This window comes from Peromyscus eremicus, chromosome 8b (assembly GCF_949786415.1).
Source record: "Peromyscus eremicus chromosome 8b, PerEre_H2_v1, whole genome shotgun sequence".
NCBI lineage: Eukaryota > Metazoa > Chordata > Mammalia > Rodentia > Cricetidae > Peromyscus > Peromyscus eremicus.
The window spans coordinates 53,791,817-53,812,252 of NC_081424.1; the positions used below are offsets into that span (position 1 = coordinate 53,791,817).

At 48.8% G+C, this 20,436-nt stretch overlaps 1 protein-coding gene across 1 annotated transcript in view; it reads left to right on the forward strand.

Annotated features, from left to right (window-relative positions):
- Synj2 (synaptojanin 2) overlaps positions 1–20,436 on the forward strand; it is a 101,617-nt gene that overhangs the window by 22,021 nt on the left and 59,160 nt on the right. The window contains 1 exon segment of the mRNA XM_059272814.1: positions 15,066–15,152. Coding sequence (XP_059128797.1) covers positions 15,066–15,152 — 87 coding nt within the window.

Genomic DNA, 20,436 nt, shown 5'->3' on the forward strand with positions numbered 1-20,436 from the left:
GCCAGAGAAACAGGACCAGAAGTCGACCCACAGAGAAGTCATTTTAGACGGAGCTGCTCACGTTAGGACTTCACTCACGGCGAGGCTGGATGCCCGGCCTCAGCCCCTTTGCTGCTGTGACCCTCCTTACCCTCTGTCACTTCTTCAGATGAATCCTGTCTCCACGCTTGGTGTCTTCATTCTCTGTGTTGCTGACCCTTCTTCGGACCTTGTTCTCTACTGAGAATGTCCCTCTGTGCCCTGACTTCCCACAGCCACTTCCTGGGACCTCTGTTGTCTGTGTTAGACATTCTGCTCTTCCCAGCTCCGTCTTGTTGCCTGTCCTTTTGTTCCCTACCTGCTGCCATCTTTGGCCCCCGCTGGGTTGGAGACCCCTTGAACCTTTATCTTTCACAGTCTCCCACCCCAGGGCCTCTACCTCTCCTTTTCCTTACCAGGGCAGAGGTCAGCCCCCCTGCACTATGCCCCTCCCTCCTCTGCCTCTTCCTGGTCCCCCACTTGGCCAAGCCTGGTCCCTGATTAATTCCTGTCATTCCTATCTGTACTGTTTCTGAGGTTGGAAGTTTATTGAGATACCACTTTGCCAGTTTGGGTGGGTTTGATGGTTGGGAAGGAAATGGCCCCCAAAGGGAGTGGCACTCTTAGGAGGTGTGGCTTTGTGGAGTAGGTGTGGCCTTGTTGGAGGAAGTGTGTCACTGTGGAGGCGGGCTTTGAGATCTCATATATGCTCAAGCTCTGCCCAGTGTCTCAGACTATTTCCTATTCCCTGTATGTCAAGATGTAAGAACTCTCAGCTCCTTCTCCAGCACCATGTCTGCCTGCATGCTGCCTTGCTTCCTACCATGATGATAATGGACTGCACCTCTGAACTGTAAGCGAGCCCCCAATTAAATGTTTTCCTTTATAAGAGTTGCTGTGGTCATGGTGTCTCTGCACAGCAACAGGAACCCTAACGAAGACAGTGGGTCTCACGTTCTGCTCACAATCCTTGACTCAAGTTGCCTCCTCAGTCAGTCTTCCATCCTCCTCTGCTTTGTCCCCCCTCACCCTTACCCCTCCCTGACAGCCTGGCTCCTCATTGCACTGAGAACGTTGAAGCCATCGGGAGAGAATTCGTACTGACCAGCCAGACCCTGAACCACTGCCAGCACGCCTCTGTTCCTGTGTGCTGCCCATGCCCCGGAAACCCTGCACCGGTCTCGTCTCAGAAACCACAGGTCTTTTATGGCCCACGAGACTGTGATGGCTCTTCTGTTTCCTCTGTGAGCTTTCTCCACTGGCCTCCTGTACGTCAGGAATGGCTCTGCCTCGGGGCTTTCGTAGATTCTCCTCTTGGCCTGTGGTGTTCCTCCACTCTCTCTTGGATCATCCCTCTCACTTCGTCAGATCTCTCTTCAAATGCTGCCTTTGTAGTGAAACTATTTTCAGACCAAATTAAGATTTCGTTTCTCATTTCCCACTTCCTGTTCAACTTCTCCACCTCATCTGGTGTCGCTGTTTATCTACACCAGCAGTTCTCAACCTTCCTAACACTGCGACCCTTTAATACAGTTCCTCATGGTGTGCTGACCCCCCAGCCACAAAATTGTGTTTGTTGCTACTTCAGAACTGTGATTTTGCTGCTGTTATAAATCATAATGTAAATATCTGATATTCCCGATGATCTTAGGTGACCCCTGTGAAAGGATCAGTCAACTCCCTAGAGTCTCTCTCTACCCATAGCTTGGGAACCGCCCATCAACCCTGCGCTTGCTTATTCAGCTGTCTGTCCATGTTGGCACTTGGTGGTCTCTGCCCTGGGCCTGTGCAGTGCCTTAGCCCCTGGGTTCCTTATCTCTACCAGGTCTGCCCTCACCTGCCTTTACCCATCCATGCGTCGCTCAGGTTCCTTCTCGGCTACTGACATGGGCACGCCTTAGATCCATGCTGCTGTGGACGATCTCTGTCTGGTTCACTGTCCCTTTGCCTAGAACCCACCAGACACAGCCATTTAGCACTCAGACGTGAGTTGGTGGAGGATTACCACAGGAGGACAAGGGCAGAGAGAGTGGAGCTTACCCTCAGCAGCCTGGTTGGTTGTGGCCAGGTCAGGGAAGCAAAGTGTTCCCGTGTGGGAAAACCCAGAGGAGATTTGACAGGAGGCAGGGAAAGCAGGATGTGCCATATGTTTTCGAGACATGAGGTAAGGAGAGGCAGACATTGCGGATGGGCAGCCTGCAGGTGTGTGCACTCACCCATTGCTGCTTGAAATAAATGGAGATTGGTTGCCAACATTGTAACACTCAGGAATGTCCTATTTCTCTTGAAATTTTCATCTTTGCAGACTCAGACTGACATACCCACCTGTTGGCTGCTGGCTGCAATTGTCAATCTGTCCCTACCCAGGGGAGGCTTGTTCTCTGCCACATATGGCCCCACTCAGTAGCTGTGTTCATTCATTACCTGTCTGGTGCTTGTAGACATTTGAAATGCGATCTGTATGTTCAAGAGAAAAGGCTCTCTTTTTCCATCAGCCCTCTTAGGAAAATGGAGTTGCCTGGGGACAAGAAGGGTGTGGGGTGACTCTGGACAAGGTACTGGGAGGTCAGACGTCTGCAGACAGGCATTGTGCAGCAGGAGCAGCGAGGGTGCTGCACTCTGGAGGTTAGATGCATGGAGGCAATGTGGAGGCAGGCCCGGAGGAAAGAGGTTCATGGAGAGCCATGCTTTGGGGAGGGGCTCCCCAAGTAAGAAGGTTACCGAGTATAGGGACTGAGCAGTGGCCCCTAAAAGATACATTGTGAGTCCTAGGCGCCAGTACCTCAGAATGAGACCTGTGTTGGTCATCCTTGTGTCCCTGGGTCAAAGTACCCAAAGAGCCAGCTTAAAGGGAGATGATTTATTCCCGACACATGCCTTTAGGGGTTTCAGCCATCTGGCTTGACTCCATTGCTTTTAGGCAGAACGTCCTGGAGGAAGCGTGTGGTGGCACTCAACTGCTCAGCTCGTAGTGTAACTGGCCCGGCAGAAGTGAAGATGCTCTAAAGAGACATGTCTCTCAGTCCGACAGAGATCAGATTAATCAAACAGTGGACTCTAAAGAAATGGGAATTTCATGCTGGGAGGAGAAAAGAGTTATATGTGTGTGTGTGGAGGTGTGGGGGGCGGAGGGGGGGCTTGCCTCCCTGAAAGACACTCCACACAGTTCCAACAACTTGTCAGACCACCCTACAGGAGGAGAGTGAAGCCCAATGATGTGCTGGTGCTGGGCAGGACCACACCTTGACCAGAACTGCTTAGATGTGCTCATCCTCAGCCCTCTATTCAAATGTTACTCTCACTTCAGGACCCCTAAAAGGAGATTGAGATGGACCTTTTTTTTTTTTTTGGAGTGTGTGTGTGTGGGGGGGTCACTAGATCTCTTGGTCCCTCTTCCCAAGATAGCTTTTAAATAAACCTGCTTTCTACTTTCCATTATTAACTTGGCTCTTTTAATCAGTTTATTAAGGATGGGTGGCCAAACCTGACTTGAGGCTCATGCTGCGACCTCCAAGTTTGATAACAATGAGACTCTTCCTCCTCAGGGTCCCACTTACCGTCTCCTGATAGGACCAACAGCCTGGAGACTAAAGAACCAACACAGAACCACAGCAGTGCTTCATGGGCATAGGGTAGATGAAGTCGTGTTGGAGTAGGTTGAGCCCGCCATCCAGTGTAGCTGCTAGAGTCATGTGACACATTAGGACAGGGGCATGTAGGTAGAAGACAGCCACGTGAGGCAGAGACTGACTGAGACTTCAAAGACTGTTAGCAGCAGCCATCAGGAACTGGATGAGGCGGGACCCTCCTCCGGAAGACCCCAAACTCACCTTGATTTAATTAACTTTCGTCCCCCCGCATCTGTGAGAGGGGATGTGTTTGTTGTTTCACGCCTCCTAATTTGTTTAGGGTTGGTCAGTTTGTGATGGGAAGTGGGTGCTTCACATATAATGGTGGCATCCACAGAGGTCAGACCTGTTTTGAGTTGTCATAGCAATAAGTGAGCAACAAAGCTGTTTTGATTAGGGAGTCAATAATTTACAGAGACCAAAGGGAACAAGGCAGCCCTGCTGGGTTTTGTTTGTTAGTTTAAAAAATATTAGCAAAAGGCTGTGTCAAGTCGTGTTTGTTTAGCTCGCCTTCCTGCCCCGCGTCTGATGCCGAGTCCACGGGGCCACAGGTCAGTTTGGCTTCCCCGGCTTCTCCTGGGTCCCCTCCCCACCCACCGAGGTGTGGACTGGACCCTGTATCACTTTGTTTAGCAGTTTCCTGCCCTTTGTTTGATCCGCTTAGGTTTATTTACGGAGCCGAATGAATGCACAAAGGTCCCTTTGTTTGGTGGTGAACAAAGTGAGTGTGCCAGATGACACTTGGTAAAGCTGCTGGAGTTGAAACGTTTGTTGTTGGTGTCAGGATTATTTATTGCACTTCTCCGGGGAGAGCTGTGCCTTTCTACCCCTCGTCCTGGCCCCGGCTACACCTAGGACCTGTGAGGACAGTGGATGCAGCCAGGGTTAGCACTGCAAGTCGGGCCCCCACTTCTCCTGATGAGACTGGGGTTCTGTAGCTCCAGAGTAGGGGTCGGGCCCCTCCTGGAGACTCCTTAGGCTCATGACAATGCCCACTCTTTACCAGTGAGCATTCTGGATGAAGGGATGTGCTCTCCCCTCCCTGCCCCCCTCCACACCCCTTTCCTGAATGTGCAGCAGAGGCAGGAAGAAGACTCTGGAGCACACGGTTGGTGTCCCTGTGTGGGCCCTGAAGAAGTGTGACTGTTGCTGCAGGAAATGAGGGTATTCTAGAGAGAGACCTGTGCCTCCCTTTTAACTATCAGACTATTGAGACATTAGGCCTCAGAAACTGCAATTTCCCCAGGAATGTCTGGAACATTCTGGAACAAGGAAAAAGTTGAAGCCCAGTGCCAACCAGAGGAGCTTGTCTCTCAGAGGTTTCACACAGTTCTGACAAGATGTCGGGGTCATTGGCAGCAGACAATGATAGGCCACCATAGTATGGGGCCAGACTTTGATCAGGGCTATTTAGTTCTACATGCCTTCTTGCTCTCTATTTACACTTAAACCCCATGTTGGCCCTAAGATGAATCTTAGGGGTGTGGCCACATTGAATAAATAGTTTTTACTATGACTTATTTCTTGAATTGGCCGTTTGAGGGCAGGTAGCTGAACCTAGGTCCTTAGGGCTGCCAGGGCCCAGACTCTGACCCTAACCACTGGGGTAGCAGAAGTCCACATGCTGACCTTGAGTCTGTACATGGGAGGTATCTTATGCCTTATTGGTGGTGGCTGTGGGCCAGTGACTCTGTAGGGCTGTGCAGAACAGACTGGGGACCTTGTGCGGTGTGCACCTGTCTAAGTAGCTCTTAAAAGATGGAAGAAGCAGCCAGAAGAGGGGGAGAGAGAATGAGCCAGGAAGATGAAGGCGGAAGTTGACGCTGCTGCTGCTGGATTGAAAGAGAGAGGAAGGAGCTGAGGGCTAAGGAAAGCCCCCAGACCGGCTCCAAAAGCTTCCTGAAGGAGAAGCCCTGCAGATACCTCCATGCGAGTGGTGATTTCCACCGCAGGATGCTGATCTTCAGCTCTGCGAGATCGTGTGTTTGTGTCATTTTAACCACTTGACCACGTGATATAGCTGCAATGGAGGCCATCAAGGACAGATGGGATTAAATAGACCCAAGCCTGGGTTCTGGTAGCCCTGATAACCTGGGCCGCCTCTCCTCAATACAACAATCACAGGGACAAGCCACAGTGAAAAGCAGATGTATATGCAAGGGTTGGGGAAGGGTATCCAGAGGGTTCAACATCTGTGATGCACTTCGTTGTCTTAGAGATAGTAAACAAAACCTAGAAGGGGACAGTGAGATAAGCAGTAGCGATTCCTATTGGGAATAGCTGACTTTTTAAGCACACAGAGCCTTTTCTGGGATGTTTTCCTTTGTTTCCTTCCACTCTGTCACAGAGTCAGGTGGCCCACCTGACTCAGGACAGAGACTTTTTAAAAAAGCATGCTTGGGTCTGGAGAGAGCAGGCCGAAACCCGACACCAGAGCCAGCTTTTGTGTAGAGTAGAACAGCATGTAACATTTTTTAATAGTATCCACACCCCGCTGTGCACAAGGGCAGGTGCAGTAAAGAAACTGCCGAGGTGACTGCTACGTGGTTAGGGGGAAGGTTCCCATGGTGAAGTAGACTGGGCATAGCCAGGTCTGGGGAAGCTGGAGAGTGGGAGAGGATAGTGGAGATAGTGAGATAGCAAGGGAGAGAATGGAGCATAGCGAGAGAGCAAGAGGATAGTGATAGATGACAGGCAGGCAGGGAGAAAGATAGGTAGATAGTGTGGAGGTTTGGAAGAAAATGGCCCCCAAATGGAGTGGCACTATTAGGAGGTGTGGCCTTGTTGGAGGAAGTGTGTCACTGTGGGGGCGGGCTTTGAGGTCTCTTCTGCTCAAGCTTCCCTCAGTGTGACTTTCAGTTGACTTCCTGTTGCCTGCAAGATGTAGGGTTCTCAGCTCCAGCCCCATATCTGCCTGCACGCCGCCATGCTCCCCGTCCTGATGATAATGGACTGAACCTCTAAAACTGTAAGCAAGCCACCCGAGTGAAATGTTTTCTTTGTAAGAGTTGCCTTGGTCATGGTGTCTCTTCATAGCAATTAAAACCCTAAGACAGACAGGCAGACAGGCAGAAAGAATGAATGAATGGGGTGGACAAATCGTGTGGATTATAAGGAGGAATAGATGGGGGATGGGAAGGCCTGGATGCTAACATGGACTTTGAAATGTAAAACAGGTGCTTGTGATATTGAGAAATTCTGAAGGCCAGTGTAAGCTTTGATATGATGATAGACCCCATAGGTAACAATATGTCCCTTCTGCCAGAGGCAGGGAAATGACTCCTTTTGGGGTACAGAAAACCCATTTCACAAGTTCCTGAGGGATGCTAGCTTTTATCTAACTGCCAGAAATCCTTCTAGAGCCCAGCTTAAGTTCATTTCTGGACATGTGGCCTGCCTGTGAGACCTAGCAGGAGATATAGTCAATGAAGCTGGGTTGGGAAGAAGGCAAAGAGATCCAGTGGCCCCCAAGTCCATGAGCCTGAATTTAAACAGAGGGCAAGAGATATGCACAACTGTGCAGTCCTGGTCAAGGTGTGGTCCTGTGCTTCACAAGTCATCCTAGATGGTCGCCTGGCCTGGCCTGGCGGATGTCAGAACTGTGACATTTCTTTCTGAGAGGTAAATTCCTCCTCTGGCTGGCCTCAGGCTTTATCCTTCCCCTACTCGCACAGCATGAGATTCCTGGAGACATCCTAGTTCCTTGGGGACCCCGGTTGCAATAGTCTGGCAGCCAAAGAGAAGAACATGTTTTTCCTCTAGAATACCTTCACTTGCTAAGTACGATGCCCGCTTTTCCTGACTGCCAGAGTTGATTGGGTCAGATGGTGTAAAGGGTGTGTCTGTGGTTCCTGGTCCCCTTCTAAGGGCCTGAGACCCCAATTTTACAAATGCCTTACTTGCTGTGAGCAGCCCCTCAAATGTCGGTGGAGGCTACTTAGCTATAGGGTCCAGTGCCAACTAGTCTCAGAGGGACCTATGATTTCATCAATCGCAACTTAGGCCGCTAAAAATATTACTCAGTCAAATTTGGGGGAAATTAACTCATTGAGCTGATTCTTAATCTTTGTGATGGCATGTGGTGATATTTTATTTGTACTCTAACAAATGAAACTTATCTGGGGATCAGAGGGCAGAGCCAGCCACTAGACTAGACATAGAGGCCAGACAGTGGTGGCACACACCCTTAATCCTATCACTCAGGAGGCAGAGATCCATCTGGATCTTTGTCAATTCAAGGCCAGACTGGAAACAGCCAGGCATTGGTGGCACACACCTTTAATCTCAGGACTTGAGATCTTATGTCTTTGCTTAGGAAGGAAACATGCCTTTAATCCCAGGAAGTGATGGCAGGAAGCAGAAAAGTATTATAAGGCAAGAGGATCAGGACCTAGAAGCTTTTTAGCAGCAGTTTAGCAGAGACACTTTTGGTGAGGACTCAGAGGCTTCCAGTCTGAGGAATCAGGATTGGCTGAGGAGTTGGCGAGGTGAGGTTGGCTGTGGCTTGTTCTGTTTCTCTGGTCTTTCAGCTTTCACCTCAATATCTGGCTCCGGGTTTTGTTTTGTTTTTTTAAATTAATAAGACTGTTCAGCAATTCATGTTACAATGGCAGAAATCTCCGTGAGAGTCTGTGGCTCCTAGCCATAAAAATTTACATTCAATTTCAGCGATTGTATAGCTTCCCATAGCTATCCCTTGAGGTCTCTGTGGCTGCCAGGGACATCCCCTGCCATGCCAGGCTGGGAGCCCTGTTAGTAATAAATTTACACTGAGGGTGGATGGCTGTTTTTCTGCCAGACTCCTCCTGGGCTTTGCCAAGCTCTGGAACCACGTTCAATGGCTCCTCATTGTTTGTGCATTCTACACTTACAGATTCGCCTAGCTATCTAAATTGTGTTGTGACCCTAAGAGTGATGATAACGGCATTTTTGAGGTCATTTGTGCATGGGGCAGAGTGAGTGGCATACATTTGATTACCTATTGCGCGTGTTCCCAGCTAATGTTGAAAAAGGATGAAACTCTGACTTCTTGTCTAGCTTTGGGAGCAAGTGTCTCTTTGGATGACTTATTTAATGTCGCAGTTTGTACGTTTTGTTGGTGATGTCACATTTTTGCTTTAAAATTTTTATTTATTATTTTTATGTGTATGTATATGTCTGTGTGCCACATGCATGCAGTAGCCATGGAGACCAGAGGAGGCACTGGTCCTCTAGAACTAGAGTTATAGGCAGTTGTGAGCTGCTGTGCTAGGAATAGAACCCGTGTCCTCGGGAAGAGCAGCCCATGTTCTTAAGTGCTGAACCATCTCTCCAGCTTATTTATTCATCTATTTTGTGTGTATGTGTGTAGGTGCTCACGAGGAAGTCAGAGGTCAACTTGTGGAAGTAGGTCCTCTCCTACCATGTGGTTTCCAGGGATTGAATGCATGGGTCAGGCTTGGTGGCAAGCACCTTTACCCACTGAGCCATCTTGCTGACCCCTTACTTCATATTTTTAAATGACCTGTCAGGGGACTGGAGACATGGCTTAGCAGTTAAGAGAACCTGGGTTTGGTTTCCAGCAGCCACATGGCAGCTGACAACTGTCTGTAACGGTAGTTCCAGGGGATCTAGTGCCGCCTTCTGGCCTCTGCGGGTACCGGGCACACATGTGGTGTACAGACACACGTGCAGGCACAATTCCCGTACACCTAAAATAAAAATAAATAAAAGTAACTGGCTCTCAGCCCAGTGCTGTAGCACCACCAGCATGTGTATGTGCAAGGAGGCAGTGACGGCCCTTAGAGAAAATCACTTGTGTGTAATAAGCTTTATTCTGGTTGGGCCCCTTGTGCTGGTGAGTGTGTGTCCAATGTGACTGAATCAACAATGCACATTCAATAAGGTGTCTTTAAGCAGAGACACACGGACAGCAAAGTTACAGACTGATGACAACTCTTGACTTAGGGAGTGGTCATGGGACACTGACCCTGATTTCCTCAGGAGCACAGCCACAGTACTTGTCTGTAGCCATCCTGGTATCTTAAAGGGAACAGCCACAAGGAATGAGAGCTGTGTCCAAAGGAAAAATAAAAGGATCCAGAAGAGAAGAAGAAGCCTGACTCAGGAGCTTCTATATAGGCGATAAGATCTAAACTCTCCAAAGACAGTGTTTATTTTTCTGCACCTCTAACAAGAATATTAAAACAACAGACTATAACTTACCAGGGCCAGAATATCTGTAGCCTTGCGTTTTGTTGTGGGTACCTGAAGAAAAAAAAACGACCAGCCTGCTGTAGTAGATGGAGCCTTGATTCACAGCCAGCAAGGCTGTCCCAGATGACAGGAGTGCGAAGCAGCCGCGACCTCCAATTTGTTTGAGTTTTCAAATGTAGGAACCACGACTGTGATGTATACAGAAAGGCAGCTGTGGACATCTGCAGCAGGCAAGCGTTTATAGAAGAGGAGAGAGCGAGCAGTTAAGTGGTCAGGCAGTTCTAATATCCTTGAGCCAGGGACATGTTGTATAGGAATTTATGGTCCAGAGATAGTTTACTTTAGGAATTTATGGCTATGTGACCAGAGACCAGTTTACCCAGGGTAGTTTTTGTACTTAAGGTATTGTTAGGAATACTTTCACAAGATGGCGTAGCTCAGGATCCCACTATGGTTTTACCATATTAGCATTCTCTCATCTCTAAATAACACCTTAAAAACCCACATTACAATTTAACTTACAAAAGGTAATTCCTAGCCGGGCGGTGGTGGTGCACGCCTTTAATCCCAGCACTCGGGAGGCAGGGCCAGGTGGATCGCTGTGAGTTCAAGGCCAGCCTGGACTACAGAGTGAGTTCCAGGGAAGGCACAAAGCTACACAGAGAAACCCTGTCTCGAAAAAAAACCAAAAAAACAACAACAACAACAACAAAAAACCAAACAAAAGGTAATTCCTTTTAAATAAACCTTACTACATTATTTTGTGCATGTGTGCACATACAGGCATGCTTGTGTGCATGTGTGTATGTGTGTGAGTGTGTCCACATACCATGACACGTGGGGAGGTTGGTGTCTGAGAACAACTTCCTGGAATTGTTGTTTTCCTTCTACCATATGGGTCCCAGAGATCAAACTCAGGTCATTGGGCTTTGTGGCAAGTGTCTCTAACTGCTGAGCCATCTACAAATGGTAATTCTTTAAGATGAGAAATAAGTATTGAAATACAAGCTAAATTAATTTTTAAGCTTTACTTACTTTTTATACTTTGCTTTGTAGGCGGAAGTTTCTCTCCTGCCTGCCTGTTCCCAAATACCCAGCAGCTGCTTCCCAAATAATTGACTTCGAGGCTTAATATTACTTATAAATGCTCAGCCGGTAACTCAGGCTTACTACTGACTAGCTCTCACACTGAAATTAACCCATAATTCTTATCTGTGTTTAGCCACATGGCTTGGTACCTTTTCTCAGTACGACATTCTCATCTTGCTTCCTCTGCATCTGGCTGGTGGCTCCTGACACCATCCTTTCTCTTCCCAGAATTCTTCTAGTCTGGTCGCCCTGCCTATACTTCCTGCCTGGCTACCGGCCAATCAGTGTTTTATTAAACCATTTCAAGTGACAAATCTTTACAGTGTACAAGAGGATTATTCCACAGCATTGCTTAATCTGCAAACATTGTGAATCACTGTCTGAGTAATGTGACTTATAAGCTACAAAATCATTTATCTGGCCTTCATGAAGATACCTAAATGCAACTCTCCCACTTGAGAAGCTCTGGCCTGGGTCTTGGTTGAGTGTGTTCTGTTCTTTTCCTAAGAAACTCTCTCTCTAAATGCCTGTGCTTTATTAAAACATGCACTTGCCTTTATCTTTACCTAATAAATTCTCTAACTTTGCTTCACTCTGAACTTCTTTTCATCAGGCATAGCTAAGGATCTGGCTTTACCTGAATGGGTGTCCCTAAGGGGAGAACTCAGGCTGTCGACAGTTCTGGACTGAGTCTCCCTGCTGCCGGACACAACAAAGCACAGTAGGGTATCACGGGCGTCTCAGCCATGTTGATGGTCGGCCTTCATCTTCAAATGGCCTCCTGGCTCCATCCTGCCTGCAAAGACGGAAGGTCTGACTTTGACCTTACTGACTGCTCTGGATGTACACAACCCACCAACCACCATGCCTGGAGTCCTTGTGTCCTGTTTGGTAGGGATTGCAGGTTCTACCAAGGGGAACCTGGTGGCCTCCTACTGTGTCTTAGTGTTTCTATTGCTGTGAAGAGATACTATGACCACGGAAATTCTTATAAAGGAAAACATTTAATTGGGGTGGCTTATATTTTCAGAGATTTAGTCCATTATCATCATGGTGCGACATGGTGGCATGCAGGCAGACATGGTGCTAGAGAAGTAGACAAGTGTCCTACATCTTTGCAAGCAATAGGAAGTGGTCTGAGACACGGGGTGTGGCTTGAGCTTGTACGAGACCTCAAAGCCCGCCTCCATAGTGACCCACTTCCTCCAACAAGGCCACACCTACTCCAACAAAGCCACACCTCCTAACAGTGCTATTCCTTTTGGGGGCCATTTCCTTTCAAACCACCACACACTGCCTCCAGGGCCAACTAGAGAAAAAGGGGGGCGGGGCGGGGGGAGGTATAGTGAGCAGGTGGCTCTGGAACTGGACTCCGTTTTATGTTTCTAACCTGTAAGGAAATGTGGTCTCATGGATGTTTGTGTTCTTTAGAGGACCAGTTGAGAGGAATGGGAAGTCTAGTCTGTTCTGGAGACTGAGTGGTGGCTCTTTTGAAATGGGATGTCAGGACAATTGTCAGCTAAAGCTAGGTTCAGTGCTTACGGCATTTGTCAATGCTCTGCGTACTCACCTGTTTTCAGTGGACATCTTCAGGGGACAGGAAGCCATGACGTCCAGGTTGTTCCCAGCTTGTCTGTACTCAGGGCTGGTGTAAGAGTGTGTCATCTGCTGTGTGCACCCCCCTACACACACACACACACACACACACACACACACTCTCACTCTTCCTTTTGAAATCTCAGTTCCTCCTGGAGATTGCCGGACTCTGGGCCCCCTTCCTGGTGCTTGGGAGGACAAATCCACAGTTTCTTCTTTTCCCACCTCGGTGATGGTGCAGAGGCAGGTCCAGCCAGCTCCTACCCTCTGCATCTCAGGGGAGGAGTCCTGGAGCTCTTGGACAAGAAAAGGCCACCTTTATTTTCATCCTTGGTGACTGAAAGCCAGCCAGCACTGCCCTCAGGAAGGGAGGCAACTAGACCAGCTCGTTACCCATGCCCCTCATCTGTCACTTCTGCCTGCCTCACACGAAGTCTTGAAAAATCATGTATTTCTCTTTATTTATTTGAAACAAAGTGATTCATAGGCCCTGCTGGGTTTTATTTCTTTGACGATGTTGTTATTGTTACATTGGCTATTTTGAAACAGGGCTCACTCTGGCTGACCTTGAACTCCTGGCGGTCCTCTTGTCTCAGCTCCTCTGAGTGCCAGGATTACAGGTGTGAACCTCCACTCCCAGTTTAGATTTTATTTAAGATGATGCTAACAGGGCCAATGAGGTGGCTCAGCAGGTAGAGGCACCTGCCACTAACCCTGACTGCCCGAGTTCAAACCCCAACCTACATGGTGGGAGGAGAGAACCACTCCTGCAGATTATCCTGTGATTTCCACATATGTCCTGTGGCATTTACAAAATAAATGTAAAATAAGTTTTTTAGCCGCATGGTGGTGGTGCGCACCTTTAATCTCAGCACTCAGGAGGCAGAACCAGGTGGATCTCTGTGAGTTGGAGGCCAGCCTGGGCTACAGAGTGAGATCTAGGACAGGCACCAAAACTACACAGAGAAACCCTGTCTCAAAACAAAACAAAAGATATTCTCCGTAAGGAATATATATCGCTACATTATAACAAAAGATACTGTCCATAGGGAATATTTGTTGCTACATTATAACAATTTTTTTTTGTGTGGTGCTAGGGCTCAAACCCAGGGCCTTGTACATGCTAGGCAAGGACCTCAGCCCTTAAAATATTTCTCAAACTATGGGCTGGAAAGATGCTCAGCAGTTAAGAGCACCTGTTGCTTTTGTACAGGACCTGGGTTTGCTTCCTAGCACCCACATGGTGGCTTACAACCATCCATAAATTCAGTTCCAGGGAATCCAGTGTTCTCTTCTGGCCGCCACTGGCACCAGGCACGCATGTGATGCAAATACATATATACATACATGCATACAACACACACATACACACAATGAAAAATATATCTAATGTTTTTCAATACTTTAATAACTAGATTCCAGTAAAAATTAGTGCCCTCTGCCATCTTACTTTGTTGGTGATTTTTATACCGACTTTATTGAAATGTAGTTCATGTACCACACAACTGATTTCTAAAAGTATATAATTCCATGTTTTTTTAAAAGTATTTTAGTATTTAAGGGGTTATTTTATCACCCCTACAATCTAATTGTAGAGTATTTTTGCCCCCTTTAACAAAGGCTCCATTAGCAAACCTCTCTGCTCCTTTGTCCACGCTCAGCCCCTGGTAACCCCGAGTCTGCTCTCTGCCTCTCTGCGTTCACCTGCTCTGGATATTTTACACAAGTGGGCTCTTGTGAGCTCTTCGGTGGTCCCTTCTTTCACGTGGTTTAGCATTGTCACAGCGATTGGGGTTTGTAGATTCTCGGTGCAGTTGAAGCATCCCTATGAGAAAGGGTCCAGACATCGGCTCCCACTCCTGAAGTCCCCAGAGGTGCCTATGGCATCCCAATGGATGCCCCTGTGCCCTTCCTTCTTGCTCCTCCTGAGTCAGACTGGGTCATTGTTTGGGTACTGACATGGTTGTAGTCACCCCGCAGGCAAAGTCTGCAGTGTGCCTTGGGGCTCACTTGCCCCAGCCCTGAGTCACCCTAACCCCTGTGCTGTGATGACGCCTAGTAGAAGCAGGTATCTCGGGGATTTTCCAGATAAAGCTCCTGTGGCTGGCACATCAGAAGAAAAGGCCTTGCACGTAGATTATGAGACCTCACCCTGTTCTGAGTGTGTGCAGTACAGTGAAGAGTGATGTAACAGGCCAGACCCAAGGTGCCCTGGCATCACCAGCCACCCTAGGGCTCCCTGCGCCTTCCCCACCCCCACCCCTACCCCCATCCCCACCCCCGCCCCCCAGGAAGCCGCCAGCATTTCCAGAGAACAAGCCTTCCGTGGGAAGGTCTAAATCTTTGCATATCTGGGTTTCTCGGATCCTAAAACCCATACACATGGTGTCTGTGGGCCGTGCAATTGTCTGCGTTTCCTTTTTCGAGTGGGTGAGAGCCAGATTGGCAAGCGCAGTGTGAATGAACGAGCGTGAACAGAGCCGCTTGCTTGCTGATGTCTCTCTGATGTGTTTCTCCTCCTCTCTCCCCCCACCCCAGCTCCGGAAGAGAAGGAAGTCATTAAAGGACAGTATGGCAAGCTGACGGATGCCTATGGCTGCCTCGGGGAGCTGAGGTTAAGATCTGGTAAGTATCCCCGGCTCCATGCTGTGGGCAGTCTCTGGGGTTAGCCTGGGGAGGCCGTCCAGTTAGATGCTCTGTGTGAACCACTTTCATTTCTGAAGATGTTGCTTTATGTTTCTCAGCTTGCTCCTCCGGGGGGCCTGGAGGGGGGAGAAGAGGGGTGACAGCAGTTTGATAATCACCTGTCTGGAGTAGAGGAGGGCATGGTTCCAGCCCTGGGTGCCGGGAAGTTTACCTGCCCCGTTGTCTCTTGGACCTAAGTTTTTCCAAGGTGGTCAGGCTTCTGCTCTGGTGTCGTCCATCGTATGGGTTTTCCAGGCCTCTGCCTTCTGAGGTGTGACTGATTGGTAGACTTTGACCATGGCTCAAGCCATCGCCTGAAGCGGCATCACTGGACGTTCTGGGTGTATCTGGAGAGAGGAAGGGCTGGTGGGGGTGGGGGTGGAGGCCAGGAGAGGAAAACTGCGACACTCCATGTGGGAGTGAGAGAGAAAGGAAACTGCGTCCAAACGGGTCTGACGAAAGAGAGCGCCCACAGGAAGCAGTGGGCAGCCCTGCTTGCCCTGAGCCGGTGGCAGCCACCTCTGCCACAGTTCTGAAGCGCCTGCTCCACAGCCATTCTTTCCTTCCTCCTGGAGAGGAGAGCCTGCTTTAGGTCGGTCCCACCTACCATCAAAGACCAGGTTTTGGAGTCCAGTGGCCTTTCCGGCCAAGGCCAGGGCACAGGTCACATTCCTAATGGGGTCAGCTGGGGGACTTCCAAATTCAGGCCTTGGGGGCTTTTCCTGAGCTGAGCATGTGAAACTTCTCTGCAGCACACAGCCTCTGTTGGCACAGAGAGAGAGTTTTAGGGCTGGCCAGACAGCGTTGATATGCTTGCCGCTATTTTTCTGGGTCATTTCTGTGGTGGGGTGGTTTTTTTTTCCCCCCACTAGATATGATGATTACACTCCTCATTTCCAACTCGGAAATGTTTAGGGAAAACATTTGGTACTCACATGACAAAATGAACTTACTAGATGCTGGTCTTGTGCCAAAGACTAGACAGAGGTTAATGGGTTCAGTCTTTAGCATCAGGCAGTGCGATAACCATCGTCTCCCTGTTTACAGAAAAGAGGAAAGGAAACAGGTTCCGAGATTTTCCTGACTCACCTTAGGGTGAAGAGTTCAGCTGGGAGTCACAGCAAGCCCAGCTGTCTTCAAACACTCCCCCTTTTTCACGAGAACGTGAGCAGAGGAGGTGTGGGCTGGGCTGTGTCTCTGTGGACTATTTCTGAAGTTGTAGACCCCTGGAGTCCTGGTCTTCCCCTGTGAGGATTGTAAGGGTGATGGCTTACTCAGGGTGGGCCTTCCTCTGCACCGCGCTGTGATCTGATGGTATTAGTGTTAGCCTGCTCTCCAAGGAGGCAGACTTGACTGTCATCCCGCTGGCTTGTATACAGAGGGGAAGGCCTGGAAGCTGGCCTCTGGCTCTCCCCTGCAGTCCCCTTCCTCTGGTGTGTGACACCCTGGCACTTGGCTGGGTTCACAGTCAGATCTTAAAGGTGTAGTTGGCAGTTTTTTTTAAAACACAAATGAATGATACACTTGGACTCAGGGAAGCATGGTAATTGACACCAGTTTGAGTTATTCTCAGGTGGGACCTCGATTTTACACATGTGCCCCGTGGCATCACAATCGACCTCCTGTATCCTGCTGTTGGGGCTGGTGTGTCCAACAACAGGAAGTGGCACATGATGCCTTCACTTTCTCATAGGACAGGGATTTTCCTGAGCTGTGAGCTGAGGTCAGATACTGGGCATTGGTTCTGAGCAGGATGGTGAACAACCCATAAAGAATCCTTGTCTGAGGCTTGGGTATAATAAAGCCTCCAGTATGGTTTCTGATGTCCTCTCAGATCCCAAAACTACCTTCAAGAGTCCCCTACAGAGCTGACTTCTAGTCTGTCTGGACCTGGTGAGGAAGTGTGACTTTGAGTATGTTGGGATTGTGTGGCCTCCTGTCAGCACATTCTGGAAAGTGTGTTGGTGTATCTGAAAGATGGGAGGATTGGAATTAAAACCAAGCCTTTCCAACCACCCCGCTTTGGTATGTTCAGAAAGCACTGGCGTGAACCCAACTTTACTTACCCTGTGTCTCTCCGACCTGGGTTGTTTTCCTCTGTGCTTCTCATCCTTGGGTGTTTGGGGCGTTGGAGGATGATGCCCTGTGGGGTGTGGCTTCTGATGGTTTCCTCTTGGGCTTTCAGTTCAGACAAAGTTAAAGTTCAGCCCTTTAAAAGAACAGGCATTGTATTAGAAATGGAGAAACATGAGGTTGCATAAAAGCCCATCCCTAGCTCCCGCCGGCAGGAAGGGGTAGGAGCCCCCATGATTAGCTGTGAGCTGGCTGGCTTATATACAATATTAGAAAAAGAATCCACCCCCATGGTCCCAGGGGTTCAGTTCTCCCTTGACCTGAACTCTCAAGACCTCCCTGTTTCCTAGCTGCAAGGGACAATTCAAACCCCAGCCTGCAATGGATTATGTCTCCTGTAGCTGTGCAGTGCACAGCCTGTGAACCAGCACACAATAGCCCTGGAAACTCTCCACTAGATTCTCCTGGATTCCTGCTCCATCTCACAACTGACTGACCTTCTGTTCTTAGTTACTTTCTCCAGGACTGCTTGTTCGTCTGTAAAAACAGAGAAGCTGCCTCCTCTCTCTCCCACATAGCTAATACTTTTTTTTTCATTGTACGTACTTATTTACATATTTGTTTAGTGTGTGTGTGTGTGTGTGTGTGTGTGTGTGTTAGTGAGTGAGTGTGTGTGTGTGCATGGCATTTGTGTTCAAGTCAAACGACAACATGCAGGAGTTGGTTCTCTCCTTCTACTGTGCAGGAACCTGAACTAAGGTCATGTGCTGGTTAGTTTTGGTCAACTTGACACAACCTGGATATATCTGGGAAGAGGGAATCTCAGTTCAGGAACTGTCTCCATCAGATCGGCCTGTGGGAATGTCCATGGGGCATTTTCTTGATTGCTGACTGATGTAAGAGGGCCGAGCCCACTGTGGGCACTACTGTCTTCGAGGTCCTTGGGCAGAGGAGCTGAACAAGCCAGGGGAAGCCAGCCGCTGTGCGGCACTCCTCCATGGCCTCTGCATCAGCTCCTGCCTCCAGGTTCCTGCCTCGGCTCCCCTCAATGATGGCCTGTAAAGTGTGCAAAGTGTAATAAACCCGTCTCCAGGTTGATTTCGGACATGGTATTTAATACGGCTACAAAAATCAAACCAGGCCAGGTCATCAGGCATGGAGGCAAGTACTTTTACTGGATGAACCATCTTGCCAGCCCTCCCACATAATTGATGGTTTTTGATGGTTTTTGTTTTGTTTTGTTTTTTTAAATCAGTGTGTACACACACACACACACACACACACACACACACACACACGCATGCCATGACGTAAGTGTGGCGATCAGAATCAACTTGCAGGGATTGGTGCTCTCCTTCTAGCATGTGAATCCTGGGAACTGAACTCAGGTCACCAGGCTTGGCGGTAAGTGCCTTTACCCACTGAGCCCGCTCGCCAGCCCCCATACAGTTTTTAAGAGTTCTTTATGAGGGCGTAAACATGATAGCCTTGAAATCTGTGGGTGCTCCTCAAAGTCTAAGGAGGCTGGTCATGTGATAGGATGTGATATGGGGACAGTGGCCATCCTGAGACTGAAGGGAGGGAACCTGTGCCCCCTCACTGCATCCTAAGAAGCTCTGCTGTTCCTTGACCCTTTTTCTGCCACAGCTCGAGTGTGAAAGGGGCTCTGAGAAGACCACGGGCGAGGCTGGTGGCTTCCGTGGCTGTTTCCTTGAATGGCCACGATACAGGCTCACAGAGGTCACTTCAGAAGATTTCTCTGGAGAGGATGTCTGAGTCACTACACTTTTGAGATTCAGGACACTCCATGTAGCAAGTCTCAAAATGGACTGGCCATTGTCAGTCTCTGAATAATTTATTTTAATACTCATACCCAGGGGTGTGTTGGCAAATGCTTGGCATCCAGCTCTGGGAGTGGGGACCCTGATCTATAGTGTCTGCCGATTTCTTTGGTGTAAATATGCTAGCCAAGGATGATTTTGGGTTTCTCTGTGGTGTTGGATAGCACGGTGCACATGTACTCTCCCTGAGAGCCCGGCCACAGGGCAGTCCTTAGTGTCCTGCTTCTGTGCTATGCAAACGGAAGGGAAGAGAGACTGAGACCACACCATAGAGACACACAGCATCTAGATCTGAGCCTCGTAGCGGGGAGAGATTGGGACACTCCTCAATCCCCGGTGTGTCCCACTGTGAGGTCCAGAGATGCTTAGCACCTTGTCTGAGGCCCCAACAAGCCTCAGGAGGAACATAGACTCCACAGCCCCATCTAGGCTTGGTCTTTAACCTTGCTATCAGATCCCCACTGGCTTCAGACCCTGAATTCAGCCTCCATTGGCCACTTCTGAGACCTTGCTGAACCTACATGCTGAACCTCTTTGCTTCTTGGTATCAGAAAATTGGTCTTCTCACAAGCAAAACCCACGTTCTATAGTTAAGGTATGAGCCTTGCTTTGACCCACAATGTGCGCCTCTGTTGGTCTTGCCAGCCCAGACCACACTGACAGGTGGGCAGGAGCCAGTGACCTCCACCAGTTTACTGCTGGGCTCGATTCTGGACCTTTTCTTAAAATCTACAGCACATGGAGCACAAATAAGGACTGTTGATCAGGAATGGTAGGATGAAGTCAGGCCAATATGGCCAGTCAGGCTTGCTCTATTGAGCAAGCCCAGGAAAGGCCATGGCCCAGCATGGGTCCTCTGTGACCACCGAGGTACACAGATAGGTGGGTTTCTCCAAAGACCACTACCAGATCTCAGCTCTTCCTAGTAGCTGATCCGTTCAGGAATATGTCCCTGTGTCTGACCCACAGTTCGTCCTTCATTTTAATAGTTATTTTCTCTCATCGGAATATTACCATGGTGTTCTGCTCTGGAGGTGATAAACTCCAGGGTGCCACACAAAGGCATACTTCAAAACATTGCTGTCAGTATTATTGAAGTCATCCATGTCAATGGCTCAGTACCATTTATTTGTAAGTCAGGGACTGCCCAAATGTTTGCTTTTCTCCTAACTAAAGAACTTAATTGGATATAATCTGTCAGCATTAAATAGTAATTTTGCTGATAAATTACTTAAAATTCTTCTCTAGTACCAACTCAGCATCTTGAAGAATTGAATGACATTTCTATAATTAAGCTTTCTATTCCCAGC